The sequence below is a fragment of the Musca domestica genome, unplaced genomic scaffold, assembly GCF_030504385.1.
Source record: "Musca domestica strain aabys unplaced genomic scaffold, Musca_domestica.polishedcontigs.V.1.1 28, whole genome shotgun sequence".
NCBI classification, from domain to species: Eukaryota; Metazoa; Arthropoda; class Insecta; order Diptera; family Muscidae; genus Musca; species Musca domestica.
Window position 1 is genome coordinate 6,013,988 of NW_026712293.1, and position 21,475 is coordinate 6,035,462.

The 21,475-nt window shown below is 35.8% G+C and overlaps 1 protein-coding gene across 1 annotated transcript; it reads left to right on the forward strand.

Moving 5' to 3' along the window:
• The first annotated feature begins 14,607 nt into the window (after positions 1 to 14,607).
• On the forward strand, positions 14,608 to 20,723 carry LOC131803270 (uncharacterized). The gene is made up of 3 exons (XM_059124359.1): positions 14,608 to 14,914; positions 15,124 to 15,208; positions 19,549 to 20,723. The coding sequence occupies exon 3, from the start codon at positions 19,551 to 19,553 to the stop codon at positions 20,646 to 20,648; it is 1,098 nt and encodes a 365-aa protein (XP_058980342.1). The 5' UTR covers positions 14,608 to 14,914; positions 15,124 to 15,208; positions 19,549 to 19,550; the 3' UTR covers positions 20,649 to 20,723.
• The last annotated feature ends 752 nt before the right edge of the window (positions 20,724 to 21,475 follow it).

Below are 21,475 nucleotides of genomic sequence, written 5' to 3' on the forward strand. Positions count from 1 at the left end.
GACTTTAGTTGATGTCATTGGTTCTTCATCCATAGTAGTATTATGCGCTTGGCGCAAATGATAAGTAAGCATAGAAATGGAGGAACATACACGTTTGTAAACATTGGGACATGCATATAAGTTTTTGTGTTTTTATGTTTTCCTTAACAATTGAATTAAATTTATATGTTTTCATATAAATTCTCAATTTTCTTCAAATGAATGTGCGTCATGAAAGTTAACCATAAACTTATACAAAAGCCGCCATCAGCTTGACCAGGCCGATCAGCCTCAGTATTGCATTTATATAAAAAATAAGAATTTGTATCTTTGATCGACTAATCAGTTTAAATTGATCGATTATTAATTATTCGAAATTTATTAATTTTTCTTAATCGTAAAAAATCGAACAACGATTAATCGATCGAATACTCTAGTAGGCAGGCTAAGCTCGTAAATGATCCCTCATATAACAGAACCTCCCAATACCGGGTGTTTTGATGATTGTAGCGACATTATTTTCCGGAACTCTTTCATATTTCGTAAATGCAGCTTAAATGAAACCCGTTTTATGCGAGCTATATGAAGACGTTTTTTAAACCCCGCTTTGAGACATCTTAGCTTTTTTAATTCGCTACATTCGCTCACGACCGGAAAACATCAGAAATCCCTACATCCTGTAAAAAAGGTAATTTTAATTGTTCCACGAAAAATTATTCAATAAAATTTCAATCTACGACTATTTAAAATAAAAATTCTAATCATTATCTTTTATTTATCTATATTCTTTTATTTAGCAATGCAAACAACGTGCGTATTGACCAAATACGCCAGGCTCATATCTTAAAATCTGTCGTTGTAAAACTTTATACTTTTTTAAATTCGCCCAATTGTAGAATTTTTCGAATACCAACTAGTGCAATTTTGTATTATTCGTTACTATTTTCGACACAAACTCACAAAATATTGTCCAATTGTAAATGTTCACCCTTGACATTTTGAAGGCCCAACGTGTTTAGGTAATATTGTGGTGTGGTGTAATACGTCGACCGAGTACGTTGAATTTTAGGTAACGATGTAATGCAATGATACAGACTTCATGTAGCCGTATCAACACAACAATTAATAAAATGACCGGTCGAAACTTTATTGGAGGTCAAAATTTCAAAGAAAAATTTTTTATATTTGTTGAAAACACATATCAAAATGTCTTAAGCATTGGTTTAAAAAAAAAATTAAAAATATATTTACTTTTTGCGGAATTTAATACAATGTTTAAATGAGCGGATGTATCTACCATAGTTAATGTTAATATGTACGATGAGTTGTATATGACCACTTAAGCCGTCTTCTATGACATAGAGGAAGTATTAAATCGTCTTATATGCCGTAGACAACGTCGTAAGGCATAGAACACGCCCTCTATATCATAGAGGACGGCTTAAGACTTCCTATATGTCATAGAAGACTACTTAATATTTCGTCACATTTTCAAATTTTTATTGAAATCGGATATACATATCGTGTTCAGAGCATGAAATCGGTCAAAAATATATGTGGAAACTATATCCGATTTCAATATAATTTCCAAATTTGTCTTTAGACAGAATTCAGCCACACATTTCATATTTCATTGAAGTTGCATATACATAGCGTTTTTGGTTCATTAAATATATATAGCATATAGTAGTATATCCTAATCTGAACCGATTTCAATATAATTTAGCAAATTTGTTTTTATAGTATACAACATTTGATACGGTCAAAACGTGCTTCATCGAAATAACGGTTTTAGACACTCAGTCTCTTTGTGTATTAAAGGGGAAAAGTAGAATTACCACTAAAAAATAAAAGGAAATAAAACAAACAGTTTTTTTTAATAATTTGTTCAATAAAAATATTGGATAGTTTTTATTAACTTGAATGTTGTTGTAGGACAATATTCTTATCTTTTTTAAACGAATAAGTGTCAAAAAACCACGAGCAAGCGAGGATGTCGCTAGTGGCGTTTTAAGAAATGTCACTCGTTATAATTAGGCATTACGACTGTAAGTTGAATACCACACAGTGGTACACGATAGACCGTTACAAATTTGAAAACGGAGTGAACATTAACCCATTAACGCCGACGGGTGCGAAAGCGCACCAAAAATAGAGGTGTTTTTGAGTATGCATAGAAACGGTTTTATATTCGATATCGCTTTTCTATTTCTTGGTATAGATAATAGAGGATGGGTCTATTTATTTGACTTGGGCTGTTTTTCATCAGACGTCACCTACATGATGATAAACGCATCGCCAAGTAAAGGGTTTCCCACATGCAAAACATAACCCTATTATACAAAGAAAACTTATAGAAAAACAAGTAAGAAAACATTAAGTTCGGCCGGGCCAAACTTTTAATACCCTCCACCTTAGGGTAAAAGAAACATTAGAAGAAATGTGGCAAAAACCATTAAAATGCCGATTATGGGGAGGTACCGTTATATGGGGGCTATACCAAAACGTGGACCTATAATTACAATGTTTCGCCACCGGAGCTGGAACCCATTATGACCCACAAATACCAATTTTAGACAAATCAGTGAAAAAATGTGGCAAAAACCATCAAAATACCGAATATCGGGAGGTACCGTTATATGGGGGCTATATCAAATCATGGACCCATGCATGCAATGTTTCGCCACCGAAGCTGGAACCAATTATGACCAACAAATACCAATTTTCGAACAAATCCCTGAAAAAATGTAGCAAAAATCATCAAATTACCGAATATCGGGAGGTACCGTTATATGGGGGCTATACCAAAACGTGGACCTATAATTACAATGTTTCGCCACCGGAGCTGGAACCCATTATGACCAACAAATACCGATTTTCAGACAAATCCGTGAAAAAATGTGGTAAAAAAAATTAAAATACTAAATATCGGGAGGTACCTTTATATGGGGGCTATACCACAACGTGGACCTATACATGCAATGTTTTGCCACACGCTCAGAGACCCGCTATGACCTACAAATACCAATTTTAAGACAAATCCGTGAAAAAATGTGGCATAAATCATCAAAATACCGAATATCGGGAGGTACCGTTATATGGGGACTATACCAAATTATGGACCCATACATTCAATGTTCCGCCACCGGAGCTGGAAACCATTATGACCCACAAATACCAATTTTTAGACAAATCGTTGAAAAAATGTGGTAAAAAAAAACTAAAATACTAAATATCGGGAGGTACCTTTATATGGGGGCTATACCACAACGTGGACCTATACATTCAATGTTTTGCCACACGCTCAGGGACCCGCTATGACCTACAAATACCAATTTTAAGACAAATCCGTGAAAAAATGTGGCATAAATCATCAAAATACCGAATATCGGGAGGTACCGTTATATGGGGACTATACCAGAACGTGGACCGATATATCTCATTTTCAATACCAACCATCGTAGACACAATGCAAATAGCTCTGCTAAATTTTGGAGCTCTACGTCAAATAATGTGGGCTGTATCGTGATTTCAACAGACAGACAGACAGACGGACAGACAGACAGACAGACAGACAGACAGACGGACATCGTTAAATCGACTTAGAATTTTATGCTGATTATGAATATATATACTTTATGGGGTCTAAAACGAATATTTAGGGATGTTACAAACGGAATGACAAAGTTAATATACCCTCCTTTCCAAGGTGGAGGGTATAAAAATATTTATATATATATATTGGTATGGATCGGTAGCCCTTTGCCATCCTGGTCTGGTCTGGCCTGGTTAATCATCCTGGACTTAACAAACTGATAGTATCTTAGCAATTATGACCGAAATTTGTGATTCCGTCGAAATGCACGTTAAACGTCCGGACGCCGACGATTTACCATTCAGATCGCGCAAACATCAAGAGACGCATGCGGTAAAAATCAAGCCACCGAAGTGGAGCAAACGTATTTTGCAAACATTTCAACAGCCCATCGATATGTCGAATATTGCATTGAAAACTATTGAAACTGAATAATGTTGGCCACAACATTGAGAAAAGAGAAAAACGCATTCGCTGTCGCCACTGTGCCTCTCATACCATTTACTACTGTGCCAAGTGCAAAGTGGCAGTGCATCCACAATGTTTCTCAGACTGCCATGCCGGAAACTATAAATAATGTGCAATCTTTAGAAAATGCATTACATCACTATTTTTAAATATTATCATCTAATTTTGAGTAATTTTATTAAAACTTTTTTTTAATTCATGTATTTCCCTTTACAATGCTATTCATTTATTTAAACATTTTCTAGTACTAAAATTGTACTCACTAACGTTGACGGGTGCGAAAACGCACCACCCCCTACACGAGCAAGGGGTAGAGATAGGAGGCTGAATTTTTGTGCGCGGAATATGAGTGACATTATGGCATCCTCCACAAAGTTTCAACATTTTTCTCCCACAAATAAGGGAGCTGGCGTTAATGGATTAACTTCGTCATTCCGTTTGTTACATCCATAAATATTCGTCGTAGACCCCATAATGTATATGTATTCATAATCAGCATAAGATTCTAAGTCGATTTAACGATGTCCGTCTATCTCTCTGTCTGTTGAAATCACGATACAGTTCACATTATTTGACGTAGAGCGTCAAAATTTAGCAGAATAGACGTATTTTGATGATTTTTGCAACATGTTTTCATGATTTTTTTTTTAAATTGGTATATGTTGGTCATAATGGGTTCTAGCTCCGGTGGCGAAACTTTGCAGGAATAGGTCCACGTTTTGATATAGCCCCCACATTTTTTCACGGATTTGTCTGAAAATTTGTATTTGTAGGTCATAATGGGTCCACGCTTTGGTATAGCCTCCATATAACGGTATCTTCCGATATTCGGCATTTTGATGATTTTTGCCACATTTCCCAGGAATATATCTAAAAATTGGTATTTGTGGGTCATAATTGGTTCTAGTGGTTGCATTACCCTAAGGTGGAGGGTATTAAATATTCGGCCCGGCCGAACTTAAGGTTTTTGTACTGGTTTATAATTTCCTGCATCAAAATATCCCCACGAGTGCATAAAATTTATTTATATCTTCAATTAACTTGCCATCATAGCTTGCATTTTGTGCTTCTTCAAATTGTAATAATAAATAAGATCATTCATGCTCCTCGGTTTTGTGTTGATCTCAACAATAACAACAATCGTTATTCCACGGGCATTTTGCAAGCGACTCTTTAACTGCCTTCATCACACATAAACAATTTTTATGACTCTCCCCTTCCAATCACTTCGTTCGATCGTTCTCGTTGGTCGGTTGGTAACGTAGTAATTACCATGCTCATCAAATACTGCTAGTGTTTTATTTCTTTTTGTGCGGTATTCGTAATTCAACACAGTGGGACCGTGTGGATTAAAGTTCGAATTTAAAAAATAATTTTATAAAATATTTTTTTTATATATATATATGTGAGCATTTCACCGTACGTCCGGCATCTTTGAAATAAGGTCCGTTACGATAAATTCCGAATTCAACTAGAGCCACGAATTTAGCAGAGAAAATAACAGCTATGTTAGCGTTAACAGAGCTACATAAAAATTGTTTTTCCTTAATATTTTTGATTTTTAATTACTTATCGTATAAAAACGCTAACAAATTGTATTATATAATCATAACTAAATTAACTTCCAAAGATTGTAAGGCTACATGCACCCATTAACTCGTAGCACAATACTATGTGCCAGGACAAGTTTACACCAAACTGTGCCTTCCAGGACAATTCTGCCGGCACAGTATGTATACCTATGGAAAGCTTATGAAGTCTACTATCCATTGGCATTAAGAAAATGATAGGAAGTTTCGGTCAATTCCGATGTATATGGTCATTTCTGGAGGTATCCTTGGAACAGGATAACTCCATTGTCCAATATGCCTTCCAGGACAATTCTGGTAGCAGAATATGGATATCTATAGAAACCTAAGAAGTTCCGGCCAATTCCGAGGTATATGGGTATAGGTTTGAAATAAATAGAAGGAATCTGTATTTTTATGTCTACCCATGCAAAAGTATGCACGAATATTAGTTTGCTTTTCACAAGCAACATAATTGAATATCATAATAGAATATTCTTCGGCTTCATTCGGTTGTATAACATCGGTGTTTTCAGAAACTGTCTGGAAACCCATTCTGTTAATTGGTGATATAAGTTCTTGTGAATATCTATATTTTGGTTGATGGAGTGACTTTGAATATAAAAACATATTCTTAAATTTCAATCCATTTGGACTCTCAATTAAACTTATTATTATATTTGTTTTTCCGCAATTTGATGACCTATTATTACAGCTCTAATAGAACTAGGTAAAAGAAGACTATGTTTACGTTTATTACTACTGCTTTCCTTAATATCAAACTTTTTTACTTTGATATTTTTGATTGTATCTCATTTCACCAAACGCAATTGGAAGACTGTATATTATCTATGATTTTCCATAAAATTTATATGATTCTTAATTATTATTCTATTTCATATCTATATAACCTTTAACTGCACAAAATGGTTGTTTATTAAAAAAATAACTTCAATTTCAAACGAATCACTCGATGAGGAGGATTGATGCATAAAATCATAGACTCTCTTCCATTCGGCACTAAATTGGAAAAAAGATAAAACAAGACGACAAGGGGATAAATGGTCTAGATTCCGGTAGTAAACTTCACGATATTTAGTACTCGAAAACCAAAGATATAAACGCACGAAACAAAGCCGATAGAGAATTAGCTAAGAGGGCTTGGAACCGAGTTAAAGCTAAAGCTTCAGCCCAAGCGTATTTTGAGAAAATATCAACAACAGTTAGCAAGTATTTATATACTTTGTTAATGGTCGAATAATCTCAACCAAATCTGCTTGCCATACACAATGGATACCTTTAGTTATAGCACTTCGACGTTAAAAATATTTCCTCGTTTCTGAATGGAATTCATTTACCATAGTTCTTCTCCCTCCACCATAGTATGGAGGGTATATTAAGTTTGTCATTCCGTTTGTAACACCTCGAAATATACGTTTAGACCACACAAAGTATATATATTCTTGATCAGCATAAAATCATGTCGATTTAGCGATGTCCGTCCGTCTTTCCGTCTGTGAAAATCACTTTAGCTTTCGAACGAAATGAAGTAGGTTGATGAAATTTTACTCAAATGTGTACTATGTCTGCAGGATTTTGGTATTGAAAATGGGCCATGTAGGTCCACGTTTTGGTATAGCCCTCATATAATAACACTTCCCTTTTTGTATTTTGGTGATTTAAATTATTCACCGCAATTATTTCAAATTTGGTGTTTGACGTTAATAGTAGATACAGCCAATGACAGAAAATTGTCTGTGCAGGTCCACGTTTTATACCCCAGTGGTACCTCCATATAATCGGTATTTTGATGATTTAAGCTACCCTTTTCACTGAGTTTTTTATTCAAGTTTTGCATTTGAGTATTGTAATGGTTTATGACAAAAGATGCGTATGCAGGACCACGCCGTCCTAAAATTGAATGTAATGCAATTTAATTAGGGGTGATTGTGGCGACTGGTGATCTCTTTATTTTTGGCGACGGCGTTGTCCTTTTATCCTTGGTGAAGCAAATAGAGGGATTGTGAATTTCGATGTTTTCTGCGTCTGCGTTGTTTATATATGTTTGTTTATATATATATATATATATATATATATATATATATATATATATATATATATATATATATATATATATATATATATATATATATATATATATATATATATATATATATATATATATATATATATATATATATATATATATATATATATATATATATATATATATATACAACGGAAAAAATGCGTCGCAGAAAACATCGGAATTCACAGCTATATCCAAATCTGAATTTTTCAATATAATTTCCGATCAAATCCCGTCACTCAAGAAGAACATACATATACATACATGTTTGGAGCATCACATAAACGCTTCAATGTAATTTGATGAATTTTTTGTCTAATAAAATCCCTTTACACATTTGAAATTGCATTGAAATTGAACAAATATATCATGTTTGTTGCATCAAATAAACAAAATCGGTCGAAAATATATATTGGAGGAATAACCAAGTCTGAACCGATTTAAAATTTCATTGGTTTTAGAAGAGTTATAATTTTACATCCGAGGGAACAAATATATGGGAGATATACCCAACCCTGAAAAGAATTCCACAATTTGACGGAAGCATTTGTATATCTCATACAAACTAACATTGCTATAGAGTGTTTAATATGGCTCCGAGAAGGCTTAATAAAAACCAATAAAGAAAGTCCTAAAGTCGAGCGGACCGACTTTATTATACTCTAGCCCTTTTCGCATATTTAGTAAAGTTTTATATAACAAAACAAGTTTTTGTGGGGAATTTGTGAGAATTGAAACGTACCAACTATTATAGGTACAATTTAAAGTCCAATGGAGCTAAAATATAAGAGGAATATCTTCCTCTGGATAGATTTCTACTAAATTTGCGAGGTATTTGTGCGTTTTCAATTCGGGCTTTCGCACAATTTACTTGAAACCGAAATCGGATAAAGATATATATGGGAGCTATATTCAAATCAGAACCATCTCGATAAAATTTAGCAAATAATATTGAACGTTTGGTGTACAATAAGTGGCAAATCGGACGAATATGGGACCTATATTAAAACCTGAACAGATCTCTATAAAATTAAGCAAAAGTATTTCTGATGTACATTGGACCTATAGATATATCTGAACCGATTTCGACCAAATACCATACCATACGTATTTTCAGGCCTAATTTGACTGTATGTGCAAAAGTCCATACTATTTGAGCTGACATTACACGTTTGGTGCACAATAAAAACAAGTCGGGCGAAGATATATATGGGAGCTATATCTAAATGTTGACCGATAGGGTTCGTCTTTGTATCAAAGACGAAATATAAATCAAATCAAATACAAATTTTGTATAAATCGTCTTTGTATCAAAGACGAAATTATACAAAATTTCGTCTGCATCGGGCAATAAATTTGACCTGTCTTTGTTTACAAAAATACATGGACAGGCGTTTGAGTTGCCGGCCCTTAGGTTTTAGCGACTACTTTCATTTCGTCGCTATCTTACCGACAAATTTTGTTAGTTACCGAAATTATAGACATTTCACATTTTTTCGTTATTTTGAGGATTTCAGCGACATTATTAACATGAATTGTTTCAGATTTCCTATTTAAACATCATAGTGGTCTAAGTCATCGTATAGCCCCAACGGAACATTTTAGCGAAATTATTCACCAAAAGTAGAACCCTATTAATATTGTAGTTAATCGGTCAACATTTAGATATAGCTCCCATATATATCTTCGCCCGACTTGTTTTTATTGTGCACCAAACGTGTAATGTCAGCTCAAATAGTATGGACTTTTGCACATACAGTCAAATTAGGCATGAAAATACGTATGTTATAGTATTTGGTCGAAATCGGTTCATATATATCTATAGGTATAATGTACATCAGAAATACTTTTGCTTAATTTTATAGAGGTCTGTTCAGATTTGAATATAGGTCCCATATATATATTCGTCCGATTTGCCTCTTATTGTACACCAAACGTTAAATATTAGCCCAAATGTTATGAAATTTGGCACTTGCTACCAAATTGAGTATAGAAACAAACATGTCAAATTTTGTGAGAATCGTTTCAGATATATATTGTTCATCCGATTTGTTGTATTTCTTTTCTACAGCCGTAAAATGCACTCCGTAACAACGATATTCGGGGAAGTACATAAAATTTAGCTCAGAAATACCTTTGCCAAATTTTATCGAGATCGGTTCTGATTTGAATATAGCTCCCATATATATCTTTATCCGATTTCGATTTCAAGTTAATTGTGCGAAAGCCCGAATTGAAAACGCACAAATACCTCGCAAATTTAGTAGAAATCTATCCAGAGGAGGATAATCCTCTTATATTTTAGCTCCTTTGAACTTTAAATTATACCTATAATAATAGTTGGTACGTTTCAATTCTCACAAATTACCCACCAAAACTTGTTTTGTTATATAAAACTTTACTAAATATGCGAAAAGCTCTAGAGTATAATAAAGTCGGTCCACTCGACTTTAGGACTTTCTTTATTGGCTTTTATGAAGCCTTCTCGGAGTCATATTAAACACTCTATAGCAATGTTAGTTTGTATGAGATATACAAATGCTTCCGTCAAATTGTGGAAATCTTTTCAGGGTTGGGTATATCTTCCATGTATTTGTTCCCTCGGATGTCAAATTATAACTCTTCTAAAACCATTATACTCATACAAATAGCTCATTCAAAATAGCTTCATAGTTGTAATGATGTACTTCTGTAAAGATTAATACCTTACAGGTTGCTCTACTAAATATTTATCGTGGTATAGGGTATATAGTCAGTCCTACCCGAATTAGACCTTTGTTAACTGTTTTTATACCATCCACCATACATAGTTTGGAGGGTATATTAAGTTGGTTATTCTGTTCTTTTCTCATGGATATAATAACCCAACCCAACCCAACAAAGAATATATTTTCTTGATCAGCGTTTAATTCTAAGAAGATTTAGACCTGTCCGTCTGCTGTAATCACACAAGAGTCGATGCGAATAAATATTGGAAGGTAAAATTTTGCACCAATCTGTTTTTTGCCTGCAGACAGGTCAAGTTCGAAGACGGACTATATCGGTCCACGATATCATATAGCCCCCATACCGTCTCCAAGTTTGTAATTCGTAATGGGATTCGGAACAAAAATAAAATTGTTGCACCAAACACGCAATGTATCTCTAATTTCAATGAAATTTTGAATGTGTAACGGGATCTAAAACGATCATACAATTGCCCAATTATATTGAAATCGGTTCAGAATATATTTTCGACCGATTTTGTTTATTTGAGGCAACAAACATGATATATATGTTCAATTCCAATGAAATTTTAATCGGTTCAGATTTGAATATTCCTCCAATATATATTTTCGACCGATTTTGTTTATTTGATGCAACAAACATGATATATATGTTCAATTCCAATGCAATTTTAAATGTGTAAAGGAATTTTATTAGACAAAAAATTCATCAAATTACATTGAAATCGGTTCAGAGTTGGATGTTGCTCCTTCATATATTACCGACATATAGCGTTTATATGATGCTCCAAACACAATATGTATGTTCTATTTTAATGAAATTTGGAGTGAGTGACGGGATTTGACTGGAAAATAATCTTGAAAAATTATATTTAAATCGGTTCAGATTTGGATATAGCTCCCATATATATTTTCGGCCAATTTCACATAATTGATGCACCAAACACGATACGTATGTCCGATTCCAATGAAATTCGGTATGATCGATTGAATTTGGTACAAAAATAAATTTGTCAAATTATATTTAAGCCGGTTCACATTTGAATTATTCCATATACATATTCGGAAGATTTTACATACTTGATTCACCCAATGTAATATGTATGTTCGATTCCAATGAAATTCGGAGAGAGAGACGAAATTTGGTACCAAAAAAAAAAAAAAATCCAAATTATATTGAAATCGATTGAGGTTTGGGTATATCTCCCATATATATATTTCGGCCGATTTTATGTGAGTTATGCACCAAACACGATGTATATGACTGATTCCAATGAAATTCTGAATGTGTGGCGGAATTTGGTAACAAAAATAAATTTAACAAGTTAATTGGAAATCGGTTAAGATTTGGATATAGAATGTATATTTTTTCGTCCGATTTCACTTATTTGACGCACCAGTTTCCATGAAATATGGAAGGTGTGACGGAACTTGATGTAGTCATGTATAGGAGTTCTTGGAACCATCAATCAATTGTTAATTTTATTCATTTTTTGTTAATTTGTTTTAGTGTTTAATTTTAAGTAATTCTTTTAGGATTAAGGATATTATAATTAATTTAGAGTAGTCATGTATAGAAGTTTTTTGAACCGTCCATGGCCCTGTTGGCTAGGTTTTTGTACTAATTGAAAATAAATAAAAATAAAAGTAAATTTTGTCAAATTATATTGAAATCGGATCAGATTGGGATATGATTTTATTAAGAAGTATTGACCCACAACGCCTATGGAATGGTATTAGGCTAACAGTAAAACACTGTAAAACCATTTAGTTGCGGATACGGGGAAGTATGTTGCTACATAGAAGTCTTTAATTGCAGTAGAAATGCCTCTCAACTTCAAAATATTGCAGTTTCTGCACGCTTGGTATTTGCAATGAAATTAATAAATCCGAAGCACAAACCCTTCATGTAAGAGGACCAAATTCGGCACGTTCCTGTCATGTTTTCTCATGGTCAGCTGTTCCTGTCATGTTCATACGTTGGTAGACCGAGCTATTTGTATATTTACAATTTTTTTTTTTTAAATGTTTGAGTTTGCTTTTTTTTCTTGAATCAACAAATATTGGTATATAAAATTTTGAATGCATATGAAATCAAAAGGGGTCGTGAAACGCACCAGGTTCAGCTAGTTTTCTATATAGGTCCACAATATCATATAGCCCCCATACAATGGTGCTCCACGATTTTCGGTATTTTGATGATTTAAGTCACATTTTTGAATGGAATTGTCTGAAATTCTACACAAGGAGTTCTCTGTGACTACTTTACACCCTGTATATATAGATGAGGCGTTGTGGGAAAAAAGAAAATAAATAAACACAGCGGGTGTAATTGGGGTTTTAAAATAAATGCGTTTTCTGGTTTATTTGTGAATTTCGTTTTATACCCTCCACCTTTGAAAAGAGGGTATATTAGCTTTGTCATTCCGTTTTTACATCCTTAAATATTCGTTGTAGACTCATAATGTATATAAGTTAAGTATTTTGGGTATTTGTATGGTGTTGTTACACCTTCTTTATTCCAGTTCTCTTATCAAACTAACTTATTAAGATACTTAAAGCTATGAATAAACTTATAATTATTGTTTTCTACTGCTGACTCTGCGCCTTTTTGTGGAGTATTATATTGCAATACGTTGAATAAATGCTCGTATGTTTGGTGTTGGCTAAGCAATGATGATGAATATAATTGCTGACACTGTGCCTCGTGTGGAGTGTTACATTGCAATATGTTGGACGAACAATTATTATAGTTCGCCATCGTTTGACCAAAGTATTAGGGTGGGACAATGGAGATTGTGTTAACTCCTCCCCTACTTAAGTAAGGGCCGTCCTCGGGTCTTTTGTAGCTATCAATGACAGCTTCAATAACATCGCGTTTTACTGTTCGTCTTCGACACAATTTGAATGAAATATAAAGACTGATGATTAAAATAATGCTTATAAGTCCAGAGACCACTGTTCAGTTTCCTGAAGTCTATAACTACACGTTTTTTGGAATTACCATATTCATCCTTGCCTTTTTTTTCAACAACCCAAACGGTATTATTGTAGGGTGATCTGGAAGGCCGTATTATGCCGTTATGCAGAAGTTCTTTTACTTCATTGTTAACAAAATCTGCTATACCATGGGATATGGGTATAGTTTTGTATAAACGGGATCACCAGAATTAGTAGCTACAATATTCTAATGGTAGCTACAATATTCGTATTATATGGAAGTGATTCTTTGGAGTTTGCAAAAACAACCGAAAATTTTTTTTATCACTTCCTTAAATTTTTCCGCAACGATTTGAGGTATTTTCATGTCCTCAACTTGTGTAAAATTTACATTTACGCATTTTAAAAATTGGATCTTTTCGATCCCAACTATAGTTTTAAGTTCCCTACTTTCAAAATTCAACGTTGCACTTGTCTGTGTTAATAGATCCAGGCCAATTATACCATCAAACGTTGATAGTGATGGTAAGATAAAAAAATTACTATTCGTTTGAAAAATATTTATGGTACATTTTTCTTTAATTGCTGTGAAACCATGAATAGATTTCACTATTAACGGGTTGGCTACGGGAATAATACCTTTTAAACCTTTTATAGGCTTGATATAATTCTTCGAAGCCCCCGTATCAATAAGCAATTTTATGATTTTCCCTGCCACTTTCCTTTCTATAAATGGTAGCAGGGAGTTGTCCTAAAAAAATAATCTGGTCAAATTCATCCCCAGCATCGATTACAATATCGTCTGCTTCGGTTTCTGCCATTTGATGGTAGTCTTGACCACATCCGGACTCATCTTGAGAAATGTGATTAATTCTCTGATGTTTTATCCCAGTGTATTTTGCCATACCACTGTTGGGTCTTTTCACGGCCTGCCAATTTAGTCGATTTTGGAACGGCTGTGGTAGGTTCTGATTTTGATCGTATTGATTCTGAGGTAAGCCCTGTGTAGATGGCTTGAATTTAGTTCTAGTAACGTCATATTACCCTGACGAAGAGTGGACAACTCTTGCTCAATTAAGTAAATTGGACGCTTATCCGAATAAGTAAAGTCCAGTCGGGCAATAATAGCCTTAAAATTTAACACTGTATTGAATGAGGATAACACCATATCGGCTTGACCCTTTATTTTATTTCGAATTATTGCTACTGCCTGATAGTGTTTAGAACTTCCATCGTAATGATTGTATAAGTTAGATACTTTGCCCCTCAACTTCCCTTGCTCGATCAATCACGGATGCTGATTGGCGCACAGGCATCTCCTCTACAACTCCCCTGGCGGAGACCGTAGTGAGCGGATCGTCGCTGGGCATTGGTTGTTGTCGGTAACCTCACCTTGTTACACATGCTCTCATTGGAAGTAGTTGTAGTTGTATTAGTAGACAGACATGGGATCCTCTGCGATCACCTAGAACCTCTGCGTTCACTTGTCTTTAGTCTTTGAACGAATACCCAACACGGCCACTGTCGCCACAATCCATATTGAAAAGAGGTAAACTTATTGTCGAAAAAAACACATCAAAGCAATTCAATAAATCAGCAAATTTTGCATGAAAAGAAATTAATTCTATTTGTTTGTTTTATTTCTGTTTCTTTTCCCCCATTACTCTACATAAACATTTTGGTCCTTCGAGCCGGATTTGCCAAGTTGAGAAGTTTGCCTGATTATTAATTGCCGTTTTTGTTATCTCTTTTACAAAGGAATCGACTCAAAACACACATCCCCCTCATTAATCGCACCACCGCATCAACATCATCCTATTCATCATCATCAACCTCAAAAAAGGTACGTAAGTTCAGTGAAATTTGTTATTGTGAGCTTAGAGTGCTATTTATTTTGAAAAAAATAAGTGAAAAGTGTTAGTTTTTGTTTGCTTCGCGGTACTGGTCGCCTTTGTTTTACCCTAATTTGCGGTATCTTTAAATTTACAGTCCACAACAATTTTGTTTTGCTAAAAAATCTATTAAATATTCCTTTAAATCGGGGCTTATTCGCATTATTTTCCATTTTCTCGCGAAATAATCGAATTTCCCGTTTGTGTTTAATAATTCACATTTATCAAAAAGAAATATATTTCTGTTAAAAAATAATCTACCGCTGTAGTGTGCATAATTTTGTGTTTGGTTATTGCAATATTCCCCCACACATTTCTGCATTGCCGAGTGATCTGTTTTCTATCTCTCTATTACTCTGAACGAGAATAAAATCACCGCATTGCAAGTGCCGCTTTTTCTAATTTACATCCAAACATACCAACACTTGCTAAATCCCCCCGTACCTCGCCCCAACACACACTGTTTGGTCATTTTCGTTGGTCTGTTTGTAATATTGCAATAACAATAATACCCTTCCAAGCGCCTTTTTCTAGCGTCAGTCTACTAACCAACAACTATAACAACAACTTATTTATTTCTCCAACTCTCACTGTTGGTTCGTCGTCGTTGGTTAGTTCGTAACGAGGCAGTTGCTTACCCACACACACTGAGCGCTCTGCTGACGCTGCTTGTGTCTTATTTTCTTTTGTGCGATATCCGTTGCGATCATTGTCGTTGGTCAGCTTGTAGTGTGGTAGTTAACCCACCCCCGTCACCGTTCGACCATCAAACACTGCTTGTGTTTTATTCTTCTTTGTGCGGTATTCGTTATTCACCACTGCACAGTGGGTTCAAGTAGAAAAATTGTGAATTTTAAAAAATAAAATTTTGAAAAACAACAACTTATTTATTTCTCCAACTCTCACTGTTGGTTCGTCGTCGTTGGTTAGTTCGTAACGAGGCAGTTGCTTACCCACACACACTGAGCGCTCTGCTGACGCTGCTTGTGTCTTATTTTCTTTTGTGCGATATCCGTTGCGATCATTGTCGTTGGTCAGCTTGTAGTGTGGTAGTTAACCCACCCCCGTCACCGTTCGACCATCAAACACTGCTTGTGTTTTATTCTTCTTTGTGCGGTATTCGTTATTCACCACTGCACAGTGGGTTCAAGTAGAAAAATTGTGAATTTTAAAAAATAAAATTTTGAAAAATAATTTTTATTTTGGTTTTGATAATTGTTGATAAAAAAGTGTTTTTGGACTTTTTTCATTTTTGTCACCCTACATTCGGCATATTATATGTACTTTTTATTGTGCTCTTGTGCAAGGAAAATATAGATATTTTAGAAATTTTCTTAAAAGTTTTGCTCATTTTAAAAAAAATTATTAGTACGCGTGTACATATCAATATTTGTCATTTGGAAATACGTGCACCCTACACTCGGCACACACCGACAATTTATAATTTTTCCTTATTTTTCGAACTTTTTCAGAATTTTTGATAAATATCGCCAATTTAAATATATTTTGATTATTATTTGGATATTTATATACACTTTTATTGGCATTTCCTGATATATTTTGCTATTTCTTTGGTAAATTTTTGGAAGTTTTTCAATCTTTTCTCCGTCGAATTGGTTTTCTTTTGGGATTTTTCAAATATTTCGCCTTTTCTTTTGAAACTTTCTTCAGTTATACATTTATTTGGGTGCTTTTAATAAGACTTTGCGTCATTGTGCTTCATTTTAGCTGAATATTTGATTAGTATTTGTCGAATTCGAATTCTGAAACCATGTCGGTCACTCCACTAACTCAATTTATTCGGGCATCCGATAATGTTGTCAAATTTGCCGCTGCTTTTAAATTGATTAAGGCAGAAACTCACACGGTTTTCAATTTAGAAATTCGAAACACCGAACTTCAGGACTTGTGGTACAAAGTGAAGGATACTTACGAAAAGTATCTCGATTATCTGATAACCGTTGAGGGTACTACCTCAGACGGAATTGCTTCTGCTGATGAGAAATACCAGTCCACTAGAGAAAACTACGTTGAATGTTTGTCGGAAATAACTGAAATGTTGCAGAAACTAAGGTCTGCGAAAACACCTCCTTCCACACCATCTGAAATTCGTGTTAGTACCCCCCAGAATGCCCAAAATCAGGTTTCTGTGGCGCGGTCATGCAATAGGTCGAATACTTCACAATCAGGTACTACCAATCCAAACAATGTACTGAATAATAGTTTGCCGCCCTTATCCAATATGGCTTATCCAGATATTCAGAGTACTTCTGATATCTCAGTTTCGAATTGGAGTTTACCGCCTTGTGGTTCCGACACCATGCATAATCTTAACTTACCGCCGTGCGATATAGATGATTTCCACGGAGATTTTTTGTCGTGGCCCACGTTCCGGGATCTATTTTCTGCAATGTTTATAAATAATTCCCGATTAACTGATATTGAGAGGTTGTGCCATTTGATTAAGAAAACTCAAGGTGAGGCTAGGGAAATTGTGTCGAAGTTTCCACTCACACATAAAAGTTTTGTTCTGGCTTGGAAGGCTCTTAAGGATGCTTATGACAACAAAAGAATTCTAGTCAATAGTCATTTAAAGCTTTTGTTCGATCTTCCATCGTTAGCTAATGAAACGAGTTCAGGTCTTAAGACTTTACAGAGAGGCATAAACGGTTGTTTATCTGCTATGTCAGTCTATGACATTGTCACGGATCATTGGGATCCTATTTTAGTTTTTATTTGTATTCAGCGTCTGCCAAAACTTACGGTGACACTCTGGGAACAGAGTCTCAAAGATAAGTCTTCCTTATCGTCATGGGCTCAGCTCGATTCGTTCCTTACGGAGAGAATTCAGACGCTTGCCTGTTTGCGGGACATAAAAGGTATAGATTCATCAAAATCCCCAAACAAACGCAACGTTAAGGTACATGTGGCGAAAACTTCTCCTGATACAGTAAAATCTTATCCAAAACATCGTTGTGTTGTATGCCCTAATCAAAATCATGCGCTCTACTCTTGTCATCGTTTCAAAAAGATGTCTTTCGATCGGAAAATTACTGTTGTAAAAAAGTATGGCTTGTGTTTCAATTGTTTGTCAAGAGGTCATTCTGTTAGTAATTGTCCCAGTGCACATAGCTGCTATGTATGCCATGAAAAACATCATACGCTTATGCATAAACCTAATCGTTCGACACCTACAAATAGTTCCTCCTCAAATGTGACGCCCACAGTCCGAGTCCCAAGAACTGCTTCCAATTCTATTCTAGATAATGTTGCCTCTACATCCACTGGTGCCAATCCGACTGTAGTAAACCGTCAAGTGTTTCACACATCGCATAACTCTCGAGTCCTTCTCGGTACCGCCATTGTAAATATTGTTCACGAAGGAAATTCTTATCCTGTTCGAGCCCTCATTGACCCTGCGTCTGAGGCTAGTTTCATAACTGAGAACCTTCAAAATAGATTGAAGTTATCGTCTCGATCCACTCTTGCAACCATTTCTGGTGTAAATGGTTCGTCTTCCGTTACCTCTAGGAAAAACTGTGAAATTTCTATAAGTTCTCGCTTGAGTGCTTCAATTTTGTTGAAAACCGATGTTTTTGTTCTCCCCAAGATTTCTAGTAACCTTCCATCCTTTTCTGTTGACCCTGCTTTAGTTCGTTCTCTGCCAAATCTCCAGTTGGCTGACCCAAACATTTTTGACTGTCGTTCTGTAGATATGTTGTTGGGTGCAGACTTATATCCGCAAATATTGTTGCCTGGGGTACAACAAAATATATTAGGTTCTCTATTGGCGCAAAATACCGTCTTTGGTTGGGTCCTCTCGGGTCCAATTCCCTCCTCACCCTTGCAGGTCTTTACGACTACTTTGAGCTGTAGTGAGGAAGACAGCCCCAATAAAACCATTCTGCGTTTTGGGGAACTTGAGGAGGTTCCCAAACGCAAATTACTGTTATGAGTCCATTTTTATTGAATGAAAATTCGCTTCAACGCAAACTTTCTCATAGGTGCCCCCCTTCCTGCTTTGCCCCCTTGTTGAAGAATCGCCATTGAGTTTAGTCAATCGGTATAGAAAACGTAAGGCATTGACGCATCAGTTTTCCACTAGGTTTAAAGAAAGAGTTTGTTTAGTTATTCGAGACGCATCCTGGTAATGATAGTAAGGTTCGCGTTGTAGACGTCCGAACTTCTTAGAGTATTGTTAGGCGACCAATCGTCCAGTTAGTCGTATTACCAATTTATATCTGTCGTTTGCTCTCTCTTTCGTGTTGTCCTCTTTCGTTTTGTGTGTTAGTTATGGCATCCCAACAAGAACTTTTCCCTGAGGTCTGTTTGTCCGACTATGACGAGGAGATGATGTCTGATCGAGAAGTAGAAGCGGAGTTGAGGGCAAATAAGGAGGCGTTTACCGCGACTGTTCCTCAAACTGCGGACACCACTCAAACCCCTAAACCTATAGATCCCCAGGTTCAACCCACTCAACCGATTGATCCTCAGATGATAGCTCCCCCAAATGCTGAAACAACCCTAGCATCTCAACCTCAAACAGCCCTTGAGCCAAAGGTTAGCTCAGCACCTTCACGTATGGCATCGTCGTCGTCAAGAGCGTTGTTTCAGTGTCGGTTGTGTTCCCATCATCATCCATTACACAAATGCTTTGTGTTTAGAAAAATGACTGTGGAAAAACGTGTGCGTATGGTCGTCCGTCATCGTTATTGTTACAATTGTCTGCGTCTTGATCATGTTTCAAAGTTCTGTCCGGTTCCCAAACGGTGTAATTATTGCGGGAAAAAGCACCACACCATTTTGCATGAGCACCAAGAGGACAGCTCCAACCGGACACAAAATTCGGCGAGATGGTTAGTTCCACGAGGTATCGTTCCCACACCACCACCCCACATATTACCAACTTCCGTACTACCAATAAGTCGTGTATTCTCCTTGAGCCCTACCTTACGTGTGAATATATGTCTGCCTAACTCTACCGTTCCAGTTAGGGCTTTATTAGACCCCTGCTGCCCAGTCAGTCAGGTGTGTGCGTCTCTAATAAATGACCTTCGATGGCCCACCACCAAAGTCAATCATATGTCGTACGCCGACTTTATGATTACCTCCCGTTTTGACCCGGGTCAAAGGCAATTTGTTACTGCCAGCGTAGCAAACATTACTTGCGGTGTAACACCACCGATGACCATTTCATCATCAGTACGCGAAGCCTTCGTTGGTCTGGAACTCGCGGACCCATCGTTTGATTGTTCGGGTCCAGTAGCGATGGTATTGGGTCCAGAAATTTATTATAAAATCATTAAGCCGAGAATAATTCAACAGCCTGGTCTCCCTACAGCGCAATATACCTCGTTTGGTTGGGTAATTTCGGGCCCCGTCAACATGTAATTAACTGTTATTAGTTAAGAAAAAAATGAATTGAATTGAATTTAATAAAATGAAATTGCTCACATATAAACTGAACTTACGTCCTTGTAAATCTTATTGTACATATTTATATAACATAATTCCTTTGAGCTTTATTTAGTTGATACACATGCATGTATATCAAGGTGGGCGGCAATGTATAAGTTAGATACTTTGCCCCTCAACTTCCCTTGCTCGATCAATCACGGATGCTGATTGGCGCACAGGCATCTCCTCTACAACTCCCCTGGCGGAGACCGTAGTGAGCGGATCGTCGCTGGGCATTGGTTGTTGTCGGTAACCTCACCTTGTTACACATGCTCTCATTGGAAGTAGTTGTAGTTGTATTAGTAGACAGACATGGGATCCTCTGCGATCACCTAGAACCTCTGCGTTCACTTGTCTTTAGTCTTTGAACGAATACCCAACACGGCCACTGTCGCCACAATCCATATTGAAAAGAGGTAAACTTATTGTCGAAAAAACACATCAAAGCAATTCAATAAATCAGCAAATTTTGCATGAAAAGAAATTAATTCTATTTGTTTGTTTTATTTCTGTTTCTTTTCCCCCATTACTCTACATAAACAATGATCAAACAACTTATAAGCTGTATGAGCAGCCTGGCGCCATGGAACGTACGTTTCATGCTTGCCTTCAAAGTCTGGTAAGGATTTTACAACCTCTAAGGACTCATCACACCGAATTTCTTTGTTAATTTCAACATCCTTATAAGGCACAACTTCAGGAGTCGATAAAGAGAATTTTTCAAGTTTATTACCAATATAGGAAATTTGTTTTTCAAATTG

What these genes read in the sequence shown, in the direction of transcription:
- LOC131803270 (XM_059124359.1), top strand. Translation starts at nt 19,551, where the DNA reads ATGGCATCCCAACAAGAACTTTTCCCTGAGGTCTGTTTGTCCGACTAT.